The sequence below is a fragment of the Carcharodon carcharias genome, chromosome 4, assembly GCF_017639515.1.
Source record: "Carcharodon carcharias isolate sCarCar2 chromosome 4, sCarCar2.pri, whole genome shotgun sequence".
Lineage (NCBI taxonomy): Eukaryota > Metazoa > Chordata > Chondrichthyes > Lamniformes > Lamnidae > Carcharodon > Carcharodon carcharias.
This window is the reverse complement of record NC_054470.1, coordinates 63,152,863-63,167,756: the sequence shown is the minus strand read 5'-3', so window position 1 is coordinate 63,167,756 and position 14,894 is coordinate 63,152,863. Positions and strand designations below refer to the sequence as shown.

Here is a 14,894-nt window from a genome sequence, read left to right as displayed (position 1 = left end):
CTCGTGCTGTTAATTGAGGGATAAATGTTGACCAGTACACTGGGAATAACTCCCCTGCTCTTCAAAATTGTGCCATGGGTTCTTTTACATCCACCCGAGCACTAATAAGATGGGGTCTCGGTTTAACATCTCATCTGAATGATGGCACCTCCAGCAGTGCAACATTCCCTCAGTACTGCACTGGAGTGTCAGCCTCAAACAATGAAACAAAAATGTTGGGAGTATTTTTGTAACTATTCTTCACCATACCCACAATTGCATTTGGGTAGCAAGATCATAGATGCTTCAATGAATGATGCAATAATATAAGCTTCATACTACTACCAAATATTAATGATTATTTCACAGATGAATTACATGTGTAGTGCAGGTACCATTCTCACTGAATAAGATGTCCTATAGTAAAACTGAACATTTGTATTAATTGTACTTCAATTGCATCATAAAACTCAGTATAAACAGCAATAGGCTAAGATTCGAAGGAACTAAATAGGAGAGTTGAAGAGGTTTTAAATTGGTATTATGGGGTTTGGAGGGGTTGGGTAGATGGGGCAGAGCAAAGGAAGAAAAGTGGATATTGGGGTAATTTTTACAATTTAACATTCCTGGCACAGAGCTGTGTGTGACGGGAATCCCATCACAGCAGATGGTGAAATTTGAATCCAATAAAAATCTTGAATTAAAAGTCTGATGATGACCACGAAACAATCGCTGATTGTCGTAAAAACCCATCTGGTTCACTTTAGGGAAGGAAATCTTCTGTCCTTACCTGGACTGGCCTACATGTGACTCCAGACCCACAGGAATGTGGTTGAATCTTAAATGCCCTCTGAACAAGGGCAATTAGGTATGGGCAATGAATGCTGGCCTAACCAGCGACGCCCACATCCCATGAACAAATGAAAAAAATTCTTTCTTTGTTCACCACCTTCAGCATTTGCTAGTTTTTCTGTCCAGCAGATCATTTCCATTCTCCTCCAAACTCATATTTTAAAACTATTTTTGAATAGTTTGAATAGGTCTCCTTCCCTAAGGTCCAAATCTCACATTGGCCCAGATCTTCTGGTCTCCGGATTGTCGGTGTAGCCCCCAAGATTTGTTAAGCGATCCTTCAGATGTCCTAATGCACTGACTCCATGGGAATTGCCAGGGAAGTTTGAACTCCTAATGGGCAATTCCCTTGCTCCTGGGATCCTCCAAAAAAAGTCTGCAACTCCAACATAAAGTTGGACAGTTTCGCCTTAATTTCTTGAATAGTCACCCAGGAAATGTTAATAAAAAAACCCTATTGTACCTCTTGGGTAACTCTACAACTGACTCCTTCAACCACCTGACTAACTCCCAGACTTGACCTGACTCCACCCCCTCCCCCACCCCCCCCCCGACCACTTGAATCCCCTCCAAACCGATCTGACTAACCCCCACCATCCAAATACTCCCTGAGCCCCTGACTCCTGACCTGACCTGACTCAACTTCACCACTCTATCCAGCTGCCTCCCTGCCCAGCTGCCATCCTACCCTCTTTCCCGCTTACCTCACCCACCTTATTCCCTTCCCCACTTACCTCATCTACCCTACCTTACCCACGCACACCTGCACATTCACTCCATCAATAACACATTGACACACTGAGAAACCTTGGGACATTTCAACTCTTAATTACCAGAATATGGCAGCTAGTGCTGTAAAAAGGGGTGTGGCTTCTATGCAGAATCTCTTTGCTAAGGTTTCCTGTGCCGAGTAAGCTCTGCAGGACCCTCCATCAGAAGATTGGCCATAAAAATTGGAGGAAGGTAAGTGGGTAACTTTTTGTCTGATCAGTGTCCGAAACAGGGGTTCCGACCCTGATCAGAAGACCTGGACTAATCATACAACTCTCTAAATCAAGTTGGCTTCTTGAGTACTTTATTCAGCTATTTGGCTAATAACTGTCTCTTCTTACTAAATACAACCTTTCTCATCACTATCCTTGTTTTTATTTCTTTGTTGCATCTTCCATCTGTAGGTATTATGCTTCCTAAACAATTGAATTCTTGCACCTATTCTAGTTCTCTTCCTTCTATGAATATTTCTTGGTCATTTTGAGATAGGCATCACTTTGGTTTTGCTGGTGTTCACTTTCATTCCAAAGTTCATACCTACTGTTACTAGTCTATCTACTGGTTCTTATAATTCTTCTACGCTACAAGTGCTTTGTCAACTGCAAATCTAACTGTTATCATTCACACTGCCCACGCCCCCTCCCACCCCATCTTAACCCCAGTTTCTGTGTCTTCACATGCTTCTTTGATCATTGGTTCTGTGTGGACATTAAAGAGGACTGGTGATAAAACTACACACTTGTGGGATTCCTCTTCCAATTACACATGGTTTCTACTCCCTGTTGGTTACTCTCACTGTTGATGTTTGTCCCACGTACAGATTTCTTCTGAGTCGCTTATATCTCCAGTCTACACCAATGTCTTTCAGCACTGTCAAGAGCTTAATCCAGTCAACCTAATCGAATGCTTTTTTCAATATCTACAAAACAAACATATAATTCCATTTGTAACCTGAAACTGTGTTCATTCATTAATCTTATAATTGCTTCTTTTGTCCCTCTTCCTCCCTGGAATCCAAACTGGTCATCTCCAATGTAGCTCTGCACCTTCCCACCCACTCTCTTTGTTACAACTCTCAACACAACCTTTGATACATGTACAATCAGCCTAATTTTACAAAGTCAGAACATTGGCATGCCTTTGGCTTCATTCTTAGGGTGATCTTTCTTGTCTGCATGAAGTCCTCTGGCAATTATCCTGATAAACAGATATCTTTGCATAGCTCAGTAAGCATTGATGTTACGGTCTTTCCCATGTTTTTAATCAATTTTGCAGATATTACATCTATTCCAGCCACTTTTCCAGCTTTCATCTCATTCATTGCTGTTCTTATTTCACTCTCTAGCATTTCTAGTTCAATGAAATTGATGTCAACATTATGCTGTTCTTCTCACTCAATTATTTTCATTTTTTGCATATCAATATTCTCTTCTCATCTTTTTCTTATTTCATCAGGGTTTGTTAATCAAACACTTTCCTTATTCTCTATTGCCATTGTTTTCAGTCCATTATGCCGAGTGCCACCTTTGCTTCTGCATACATAAGGTTACCCTTCCTAGCTGATCTAATTCTCCAAGCACTGCTCTTTAACCATTGTTCTCATGCCTTTTCTGTTCCTCTTCTTAACTCGTGCCTGTATTTCAGCTTTATTTCTTCAGTATTGATATTGTTCCATTTTCTGTTCTTCCATGTTTTGCAACTTTGAAGTTGTAACCCATGGTTTCTTGATAAATTTTCCTCTTAAAAACCCTATGCCATTCGCCCCTCTTTCCTTAACAGATTCTTTAATCTGTTTCCATTGTTCATTTGTACGAGTAGCATCCTTATCTCTTCCAGCTACTGCTTCATTTACAGAATCTTCATCGCTGTTTCCATTGTTCATTTGTACGAGTAGCATCCTTATCTCTTCCAGCTCCTGCTTCATTTACAGAATCTTCATCGATGTCTTTAAGTCTCAGTAGGTTCCACTGTTTTTTGCGTATTCCACCTTGGATCTTCACTCGGAATACTGTTTCCATTTTCACAGGATTATGGCCTGCCTGTGCTGGCTCCTGGCTGTGCTTTCAAGCTCTTAACCTGTATCTTTGCCTCACCATTATATAGCTCAGTTAAAATCTTCCTGGATCACCAAACGTTTTCCAATTATACCATCTTCTTTTATGATGCCAAAACTACAAATTTGTTATTATGAATCCTGTTCTCCTGCAAAAATCTACCAGTTTTTGGCCTCACTCACTTCTTTTTCCAAGGCCATATGATCCTACTTTGTTATCCCATCCTTCTCCAAAAAAACCATTCCAATCTCCTGTAACAATTGCATAGCTTCCGTAGTACAGAACTCGAGTATCACTGAAGAAAAAGACAGGCTGTCGAAGCTTTCTATCTTGCACTCATCAGGATAGAAGCAAGAATGCCAAATTTCAATGGGAGCAACAATTGACACTGCATGAGAAAAGGGTGCTGATTTGTTGGCAAGTTGACTCTGATTGGTTGAGGTGTTGCCATGGAGAATGCATCAGGGAACATTTGCGCCCTATCACTATATCAGGGCAATCTGGACATGCTGCCATTTTCCGAATCTGTATGAATGCTTATGAATTTAGCAACTTAGAGTTCAACTTTAATGACTCTATGTGTGTCCAATAGATTGTGATGCCGTGGGATCCTTTCTAGGCCTAGCTGTCATTAACATTTTCGTTGATTTCCACGAGAAATGCATTTTCGGTAGAACAACCTCTAACCTCCTACCCCTGCATATTTCCAATATGTAGATGATATGGTTGTTATATTTGAATCTGCAATTGCGTGTAAGAATTTCCTTGCACACCTTAACACAATACATCCTGTGCTCAAATTCACCTTTGAAATGGAGCAGTCTAACAAACTCCCTTTTCTCGGTGTGCTAGTTGAGAAATCTGCCAATGGGTTCTCAACTACTGTCCACTGTAAGCCTATCTTCACTGGTCAATATACTTGCTGGGCTTCTACAGTTCCACATACTATAAGATTGGCCTTATCAGCATTGGGCTTGAGTAATTTCCATATAAGTTTGACGCTGAAAGAGGGCACATCAAAGCTATCCTGTGAGATAATGGCTTTCCTGTTCAGACCACTGCTTGCTGTGTATCAGACATACTCAAGAATGGGCCTAAGACTGCCACTTTTGGACCTGAAAAGTGCCCAGTCTACCTCAAATTACCCTGGAAGGGTAAGATATCTCAAACATTTGTGCAACAGGTGAAGCTAGCTGTTTCACCCTGCTACCATGCAGTAGCAACACATGATATTTTCCACTAACAGGATGCTGCCGTCAAGCCAAAACAATTTTACAAGTTAATAATGTGGTATATGAATTTCAGTGCCGTTGTGATGCCAGGCACGTAGGCCATATGTCCCAATGACTGGCGAATAATGTCAAACAGCACATCCCTTCGGCTATTTGCAATAGGCAGAGTACTGACTGTACTCAGTCTGCCAGTGCATGAAAAACTCTGAATATAATGTCTAACGTTAGATATGATTCTGTGATTGGACAGCACTTACTCAATAAGCCAGAGTGTGCTCGGAACTACACTAATGGTCAATTTAAAATTATCAGTTGGGCTCGTTTATGTGGCTTACTTTCACTTCCTCGAAGGTACATATTCATAGGTAGGGACCTGGCCTCTGTAGACAAAAGGAATAAGTTCAGGTATTGCACCTTTTTTGAATTAAACAAAAGGAGACAGCAGTTCCCCGATGCATCCTCCATGGCAGTGCCTCAACCAGAGTCAACTTGCCAACCAATCAGCACCCTTTTCTCACACAATATAGTGTTCCTCCCTTTGAAATTTGGCATTCCTGCATTTGTCCTGATGAGTGCAAGATGAAAAGCTTCAACAGCTTATCTCTTTTCAGCAATAATTGCATGGCTCTTTCATTCTCCTGTTTGTGATTAGTTCTTTAATTCTATCATACATTTCCATCAATCTCCTCCTTTAGATGTTCACTTGTGGGCATACATACTTTAATGATGGCAATGTCCACCGGTTTCTCCTTTCGTTTGTCCAGCATTAGTCTATTGATTTGCATTTCACTTCACTCACATATGGTTAATGGCTTCCTTATTGAGCGTTATTGCTACTCTCCATTCCTTTTCTTCCTGAATTTATTGTTCTCATTTCATCACTCAAATTCACCTTCTCTTTTCCACTGTGCTTCACATAACTCCAGGATCTTTAATTTCTTCTTTTCCATTTTTGCTTTAGGTGCTCTAGCTTTCCTGTCCATTGTTCATATATTCCACATTGCTATTCTTTTGATACTAAAAAGCTTGTGTATGAGGATTTAGCTGGATGTCAATTTGGGAGGCCTCATTCCCTTCCTTGCTGAGTGCGACGACACCCATCCTTTGACAGGAATTCCCGCCAACCCAATGGTGTCGATTTGTGCTGATGCCATCCTGAGCCATTTTCTTGGATGTTTTCAGTGGTACTTCACATTGTCTTTCACTGTGGTGCCAGTTTAGTTGTCAACAACTTGACCATTGTGACAGGTAGTTCTGGGCTAGTGATGTCAGGTCAGTTGTGTGAACTCCGCTACTGATAGTCAGGTAGGAGGACAGAAAGCTGGAATTTATTTAAGGCAGGTCTAATTAACTAAACAGAATCTCGGGTCAATTGAGTTTACATTTTTGGTGAGGGGACACTAAACTGAGGTCAACTAGTTTACTTGCTCTGCAAGCTAGATCCCAGGACAACCTTTGGCTTTATTTTTAAGTCACCTGTATCAGTAAGCTATTTTCTGTTGGCAGAAACGTGGCAAACCTCTGTACATTCTAAAACATTTTTTTTTTTGGAAGCTGGTTGGAAAAAACTTGCATATGACTCTGTTACAAAAAGTTTTCCCATACTAAATTTGTCGACAGTAATGGCAGAAGTATGACATAGGAAGTGTGATGCAAAGGACAAGAAATGTTAAGCTACAGACTGTGCTTGTCTTTTAAAACAGTTTACTCCAGGCACTCAAACAAGCTACACTACTTTCACATGACCTGCTGCAGAGACTACGCAAGATCAGATGGCAAGACAAGATTTGTAATACTGAGATTCTCTTCATGACTGACGTGCCTAGCATCCTCAGTCTGCTGAAGAGAGCTTAGATAAGGAGGGCAGGGCATGTTGCCAGAATGCCTGATGAGCACTTACTAAAAAAGCTCTTTGACAGTGAGCTAATTGAAGGAAACATTCACATGGTGGCCAGAAAAAGCACTTCAAGGACACCCTGAAGGTCTCACTTAAGAGTTTCAACATCACCCCTGAGACATGGGAGAACCTCACAAAGAATCGATCTAAATGGAACAGTCTCATCAGCAAAGTCACCACCCTCTAATGAATAGTGCAGAGTTGCACTGGCTAATAGGAAACATGAGCTTTGCAAGTGCAGAACCATAAGCAGAAACAATACATGCCCAATGTGCAAAAGATCTTATCCAGTTCAAATTGGACTGATTAGCCACCTTCCAACACATCGCACCTGAAACTTAAAAAGTTCCAGTTGATGTCATCTTTGACTACTAAGGACAAATGCAAGTTTGGTGTGGTTGGACTGTTTTTTGGTCTGGAGGAGAAGGAGGGGAGGAACTGCAAGGAAGATGCAGAGAATAGGGTGTGACAATAGGGAGGAGGAAGGGGAACTGCACAGGCTATGCCCACAGTAGGTATTCGGAGAGCACTTTTAAATTAATTTTTCAGAGCAGCAGTGTATGAAGCCATTTCACTTCACCAAGGAGGCCAAGAGCAAGATACGTCACTTGCTGCCACCACACACTGGGCTCCACACCAGGGCACGGAGAGCACTGCTTGTAGCCACAATAATTTGGCCCTTAACCTTTATGCCATTGACTCCTTTCAGGTTGCACAAGGTGACATCAGTGACATCTCCCAGTTTGCAGTCCACCACTGTATCAGGGAAGTCACTGAGGCACTCTACAGCAGGATGAACGCCTACATTACTCTCCTCATAGACAGAGCAAGGCGGAATAAGGAAGCAGTATATTTTACCCATGTGACAGGCTTCTCGAAGCTGCAATAGGCAATGGCCTTGAATGCTGCCCAGAACCAGCCTGCCATCTTTCAAGTGAAAGAGATTCTACTCCCTCAATCTCTAGCTGGTTTATAACGATGGACATCATATCATGTAGGCCCGTACCTAGTTTCCTAGCAGCATGACTCATTCAACGTTTGTGCTGCCTTTATTCCGGTCAGGTTACAGGATGGCCACTGGACAAGGGTCATCCCCTCAACATATGGTGCTGCAGGAGTTTTGCCATTTACCTGAGCAGTTATCTAGATTTGTGGTTTCATAGAAACATAGAAAATAGAAGCAGAAGTAGGTCTTTTGGCCCTTCAAGCCTGCTCTGCCATTCAATATGATTGTGGCTGATCCTCTATCTCAACGCCACACTCCCGCTCTCTCCCCATACCCCTTGATGGCTTTAGAGTCTAGAAATCTATTTCCTTCTTAAATATATTCAGTATCTTGGCCTCCAGAGCCTTCTGTGGTAGAGAATTCCACAGGTTCACCACCTCTGAGTGAAGAAGTTTCTCCTCATCTCAGTCCCAAATGGCCTACCCCGTATCCTGAGATTGTGACCCTTTGTTCTAAACCCCCCCAGCCAGTGGAAACATCATCCCTGCGTTCAGTCTGTCTAGCCCTGTCAGAATTATATTCCTGATGCATAACAATGTCATCATGGGGGAGCGGAAAGGGCAGCAACATGTGCAGCAGGGAGGAAAAGTATAAACACAAAAAATAGGAAGAGCAGAAGTGGCACTGACCACCAATACTCCTGGCTGATCACTCCTATCCCTAATCCTTGCATCCATCATCCAACACTCTTTGTTCAGCCCAGTCTTATAGATCTTATCCTCACTTCACTACTAGCATGGACACAAACGTCAAATCCAGAACAAAAAAGGAATCATAAAATAAGCTAATTGCATCCGTATCCATTAGTTAACAGAAATAATTAAGAAGCACCCTTAGTGCCCAACTTCTATGCTTTTTTTACCTATCTTAGTGTTTCTCCAAACTGCTTCCCCAGTATTTATAATTTGAGAGTTGGAAAGTTGTGAAGCTTCAATTGATGATACTGCAGACAGCCATGGTGGGCAACCTCTACATTGGAGAAACCAAACGTAAACTGGGCGACCGCTTTGCAGAACACCTGCGGTCTGTCCGCAAGAATGACCCAAACCTCCCTGTCGCTTGCCATTTTAACACTCCACGCTGCTCTCTTGCCCACATGTCTGTCCTTGGCTTGCTGCATTGTTCCAGTGAAGCCCAACGCAAACTGGAGGAACAACACCTCATCTTCCGACTAGGGACTTTACAGCCTTCCGGACTGAATATCGAATTCAACAACTTTAGGTTGTGAGCTCCCTCCCCCATCCCCACCCCCTTTCTGTTTCCCCCTTCCTTTTTTTTTCCAATAAATTATAAAGATTTTCCTTTTCCCACCTATTTCCATTATTTAAAAAAAATAAAAACCCCACTAGAGCTATACCTTGAGTGCCCTACCATCCATTCTTAATTAGCACAAACGTTTAGATAATATCACCAACTTTAACACCTATGTGTTCTATTGTACTATTGTCGTTGACATCTTTTGATGATCTGCTTCTATCACTGCTTGTTTGTCCCTACAACCACACCCCCCCCCACCTCTCTCTCTCTCTCCGCCCCCCACACACACACCTTAAACCAGCTTATATTTCAACTCTTTCTTGGACTCGAACTCAAGTTCTGTCGAAGGGTCATGAGGACTCGAAACGTCAACTCTTTTCTTCTCCGCCGATGCTGCCAGACCTGCTGAGTTTTTCCAGGTAATTCTGTTTTTGTTTTGGATTTCCAGCATCCGCAGTTTTTTTGTTTTTAACCTCAAGCAGCTCTGGGTTATGATGGTTTGGCTACTGTCTGCAACATCAGAGTGGGGCAGACTGGCCCAGCTAGCTGTGAAACTCTAATGAGGTCATTGGGTGGCAGGGAGGCAGACATGCAGTCACCCTTAGAGAAGCCAGCAAACAGGAATAATGTTCAGGAAACCCTATCAACAGCAGCTCTCATAGCCAAGACTTTCGGTCTTCCACAGCATTCGTGAACTGTGAGGATGAGGGAGTTGACTGTTTTGTCTGTATGGAGAGAAAGATCTTGTTGCTTTGTGAGAAAGCTTGAAATGCATGCAGTGCTAGTATTTCTGCTGGTGCTTGCAGGTTAAGACTGAGTGACTTCCCACCATCAGAAAAGCTGGTCTTCTCTTCCTGACGTGACACAGGTATGTCCATATTATTCAGCACCTAAAATGAAAGAGGGGCAAAGGATATCTTTTAGGATGTCTCTAGCAGAGAGAAGTGGCTGATAAAACATTTGCAGTTTGTCGTGCAGAGTGTATAGGGCAAGATGAAAGAACAGAAAGTATATAAGATGAGGAAATCTTCCATCTCCTCTGATGTTGTTAGTCACCAACACCATGAATTACCCAGCACACGACAGGAAACAGGATCTTCCTCCTGCTGCCCTCCATCTATACGAAGGCCACCAAATCAGTAATGGAGAGTCTGTGTTCCGTGTCAGTGTTCCTTCCAGTCATCTTTCTGTTCAGAAATATTTTCTTGCTTTAAAAAAGATGCTGTCTACTATTAAAGGGTGCCCTTTAACAGAGATGCCCAATTTCCAGCCCCTCAAATAGGTAAGCAGACAATGAAGTGCATGGGCAGGGCTGGCGGTACACCCAACTCATTTTGAGGCCCCAGCACAAACTTGCTGTCTAGGACCACACGTCTCTGCCCTTACACTTTTTTTTGCAGGCGTAATTGGATCTCAGGGCCATTTTGCTCAGATTTGAGTATTACACATCATGTACTGCACATTAGGAAAGATCTAAATGCCATGGAGAGAATGCAGAAGGATTCCAATGGTGCAGGACTTTAGTTATGAGACAAGTAGAGAAGTTGAGGCTTTTGCATGGAAACAAAATGGCAAACAAATGTAATGTTTCAGAACGGAGAAGTTTTGATATTGGAAAATACTATTTTTGACTGGTGAGTGTCTCAGTAGTTAGATAGCAGAAACATGTGATCTCCAAAAGTAGAAGGGGAAAGGTTAGAATTTTATTATGCAGAGCATTGGTTAAGAAAAAGAATTCAAAAAAGGTGCAGCAAAAGGGACTAAGTGAATAGCTCTATTGAACTGCTGTTGAATCTGCGAAGGGCTGGATGGATTCCTTCTGTGCAGTTAAAGTCTATGATTCTAAAATGATATAATCAGCACAGGATAATTAAAATGCCATTGAAAACAACTCCAGGGTATTTCCCTGAATTTGTGGGTTAAAACCTTTTCTAGTGCTAAGCTTAAATAGCTGGTGTTCAAAAGTTTATAATCAGTATCCAACAGTTTAAAAATTAGAAAAATTGAAGGTTTTTGTAAGCGCTGGATTTCATAACAACAAGGGTAGATGCAAACTTCTTCATTAACTGAAGATGCTCACATCAAAATTACCATGATGCTTGAAGGATAATGTCAACTAATCTTACACAAAAAGAAGGGCAAGAGAAAGGAACCAGTTTGGAAAATGTGAGCTCACCTCAGGAACAAATATCCTCAAAGCCAAATTGTTTGGATGGAGAGAAAGTGTGTGAGAAAGGAAGAGTGCAAGCACGGAGTGTGTGAAAACCTTGTAATCCAAATTTATACTGCATCGACTGAAATGCGCATTTTTTACCCTTGTGGAATTAATGCTAGATTATGCAACACCACATAGTCTCTATGAACTAAACATTCAGTCCTATTGGATATTCATGCCACTGCTGGGAACTGTCACACATTAAATGGCCTTGTGCTACATGTTAAATATATGTAAATCAGTGTGCTCATTCATCACTTCATTGATTGTTATAAAAATCAGATTTATTTTAACTTTATAGTTGCACAATTAGCTGAAGTGTGCTTGAGAACTGTAAACAGATCTCAGTACCGTAAATTTAATCAGACACTTCGATATCCCCTTCAATTGCCTCAAGGCCTTATCTGTTCAAGGATGGTGATATTTTTCGACTGGTAAGCCTGCCAATTTATTGTGCATTGTTTCATCAAAAAGTGAAAATGTGACCAGTAACAAGGAATGTTGAAACAGGAAAAATAGAAAATTAGTAAATATTCTACAAGTAAATGTGCTATGCACATCCTTATTGTGTGCCCCCATAGTTACTGTCACAACTCACTGATAAGCTGGAAATATACATTGTTTCCAGAGGCAATTTCCTAGTGTCACGTCAGTCCATTTTAGATCATTAGTTTGTAAATACGGAATTTCATTTAACATTCAGAAAGAGGCGCAAGTTATTTAAATCAACTTAATTTTATGCAACATACTGAGTGTATAGTTCAACTGTGGTAACCACAGCTGTGACTCTTTTAACGATCCCAATAAATCCTCTTTAAATCACAGACAGGAAGAGAATTATGCAAATGATATATTAAGCAATCTTTGACTGAATGTAATGCTCTGTGAATACTGGATTCTCCAAAAAAATAGGATAGTCACATCTGAAAGTTAATTGTTAATTTTGTAATTAAGATTTAGAATTAAAATGGTATATTAAAATAAAAAGCAAAGAATATTTACAAGTTTATTAAGGAATGATAGCATAGCCACTTTGTATGGATACAATGAGTGCATTATTTACAAATTATACAAACAAGCTACATGATGAAAAAGTATACTAAAATAAAAATGGAGAACTAAATGTAAACACAACTATTAGAGCTATCTTATACATTTATTCATGAGTTTTCTTTGTACTGAAAAGCTAATTATGGCCCAATTTTCAGACAAGGAGATTGAAGCTACTTTACAATGTAAGAGAACACTCCATTCTAAACTTCTATGATGATCCAGAGTTACTCCACTTATAAATATTCCTATTTAATCCTTCATTATATTTTGGTGTATAAATGAGTTCTTAAAACTTACTAACTTTCGGCTAATTCCAGTCAGGAACTGACACTATAATATTTCAGGTCTTGGGAACACAACCATATTTTTGTACCTCCTAACCCTTCCTTGCCCTCTATAGCTTGTACATTTAAAGCAGCGTCTCAGCTGACTCTCTTAAAGCTGTTTCAAAGATCGAATTAGCAGACTGCTTTTTAAGAGAATCACTAAAAAGGGGTTCCCCCTACATGAACACATTTCTAAAACGTGATCCAACATGTTACCAATGCTTCTTGATCCAGTTGGATCCAATTAAATTAAATGTATTTTTGTGGAAAAAGTAAGACTTTCTAGAATAGGGAATACTTTGGAGTAAAGCCATTATGACAAAGGATTCCTTTAAAAACAATTAAGCGTTGTTAAAAGCTATATTTAGACCACTTTAAGTTTTCAATGTAAACATTGATTAGACATTGGAACTGGATAAAATATCTTCAACTAAACGTTTGTAAACCCAGGCATCACCCTTTAGTCGCTGTCTTCTGATTCCAATCACCTCAGGCTTGCTGAGCTGACATATCTCCAGTTCAAACTGCATGGTGACCTTTCCAAAGTCTGACCTAGTCCGACATTTTAAGGTATATCTGTTGGAAAACATGGTCAAGATTACACAATATGAATATGGGATTATAAAATGCAGATTATTGTAACATTCTATTTGTTATTGCAAAATCAGGGCAGTTTAAAGAAACTGGCATTTGCATACAGTATGAAAGAAGATCACCCATTTGTGTGAAAATCAATCTTTCCTTGACTGTATGTACACAAACTTAGATCTTTTATACTACTACCATGTGAAATTTCATAAAAATTGATGGAAGAGAGATCTTTAAAGACTGTGATCTTACCTTATGGCCCATATAACAGTAAACTCGACTCAGTGATATAGTTTGGGACTCGTGAACCAGTGATATTACTGCTTAGTGTTCACTCTCCAATTAACCATATTTACTTTTTTTAAAAAAATGAGAAAGACAGAAGAGAATTCTCCACATTTGACATTAGTTTACCAAATCCAACAATGATCTAACACCCAAGCCCATTAATTGGTAAACAAGGATTATATTTTACATATATAGTTTAGTTAGATGTGTCTAAATTAGTGGGGTAGACTCTGTTTTAGGCAACATATCCAATTTTGTCACGAATTGCACCCTTTTTGAAAAGTGTAGTCCCCCAACAACTCCCCTACTGAATTTCTGCTTAAACTGTTTTGCACATCAAATGCAAAAAAATCTGCCAAGCAGCGCAATTGGGGCTAGTTTTAAAATGTAATAAACATATAAAGAATTTAATATAAGAGTGGTAACAAAGTTTTAATTAAAACAGTTGAAAACAAGTTTATCACAAAAAGAGCATTTTTAATCAGTGTCAATTTGCCACCCCTGAACAACCCAAAATTAATTTTGAAACATATGCAAAAACCATTTTCTAATTATACAGGGGTACATTAATCAATTTCTCTAATTTAAAACAAAAATCACATTGGAAAAGCTTTTAAAACTCACCTTTCAGTTGTCTTTGTAACCAAAATAACAAAGCTTATTTTTTAAAGCTTCCTAAGGGCCTGCAAACGAATGCAATTAGTGGAACTTCCCAGTGGTGATTAATTCATTTTGGGCATAACCAATTTTGTGGGTTGGTCCAGTTTCCAGTGTGACACTTTTAAAATGAGTGCAAAAGATCGCGGAAACTTGAATTGCATCAAATGCAAACAGTGCTTAAAATTCCCCAATCTTTTGCATCTGTTACACTGGTTTTGGCCGAATTGTGCTGAAAAAAAACAGTGTAATTGAGCGAAGGCTCCAGGCCATTGACTTTTATTTGATAATTAAAGGAGAAAAGGTAGGTGAAACAACTAAATTTAATGTTCACATAGTGCAAACAAATGTGCATTAGATGGCAGAGAGAGGAGATATCTAAAACTTGTTGGTAGCTGTGAGGTATTGGCTGAAGATCCAAACTTAGAAGTTGCCTCTTGTGAAAATCTGAATGTGTGTGTTTGGAGTTTTGAAAGCAGAGATAGCTTAAAACTACTGGGGCACAAGTACACCTAACAAAATGTTATTCTTGTATTCTTGAACAATGAAAAGACGACAATTATAAATTGGCAAATGAGTTTCAATCCAGATAAGTGAGAGGTTGTGTATTTTGGCAAGAATAAGAAGCCCACATACTGCTTGGATCATGAGTCTGGGTCTAAATGGGGTAGAGGAGCATCTGGATCTAGGGGTAGAAATAGACAAATCACAAAGTAGTG

The 14,894-nt window shown here is 40.0% G+C and overlaps 1 protein-coding gene across 3 annotated transcripts in view; it reads right to left on the bottom strand.

Moving 5' to 3' along the window:
* Positions 1-12,255: 12,255 nt before the first annotated feature.
* Positions 12,256-14,894, bottom strand: part of melk (maternal embryonic leucine zipper kinase) — a 121,708-nt gene continuing 119,069 nt past the window's right edge. For all 3 annotated transcript variants that reach the window (XM_041185412.1, XM_041185414.1, XM_041185413.1), the window contains one exon: positions 12,256-13,218. In XM_041185412.1, coding sequence (XP_041041346.1) covers positions 13,041-13,218 — 178 coding nt within the window. In that variant the 3' untranslated portion in view covers positions 12,256-13,040. The remainder of the gene's footprint in view (positions 13,219-14,894) is intronic.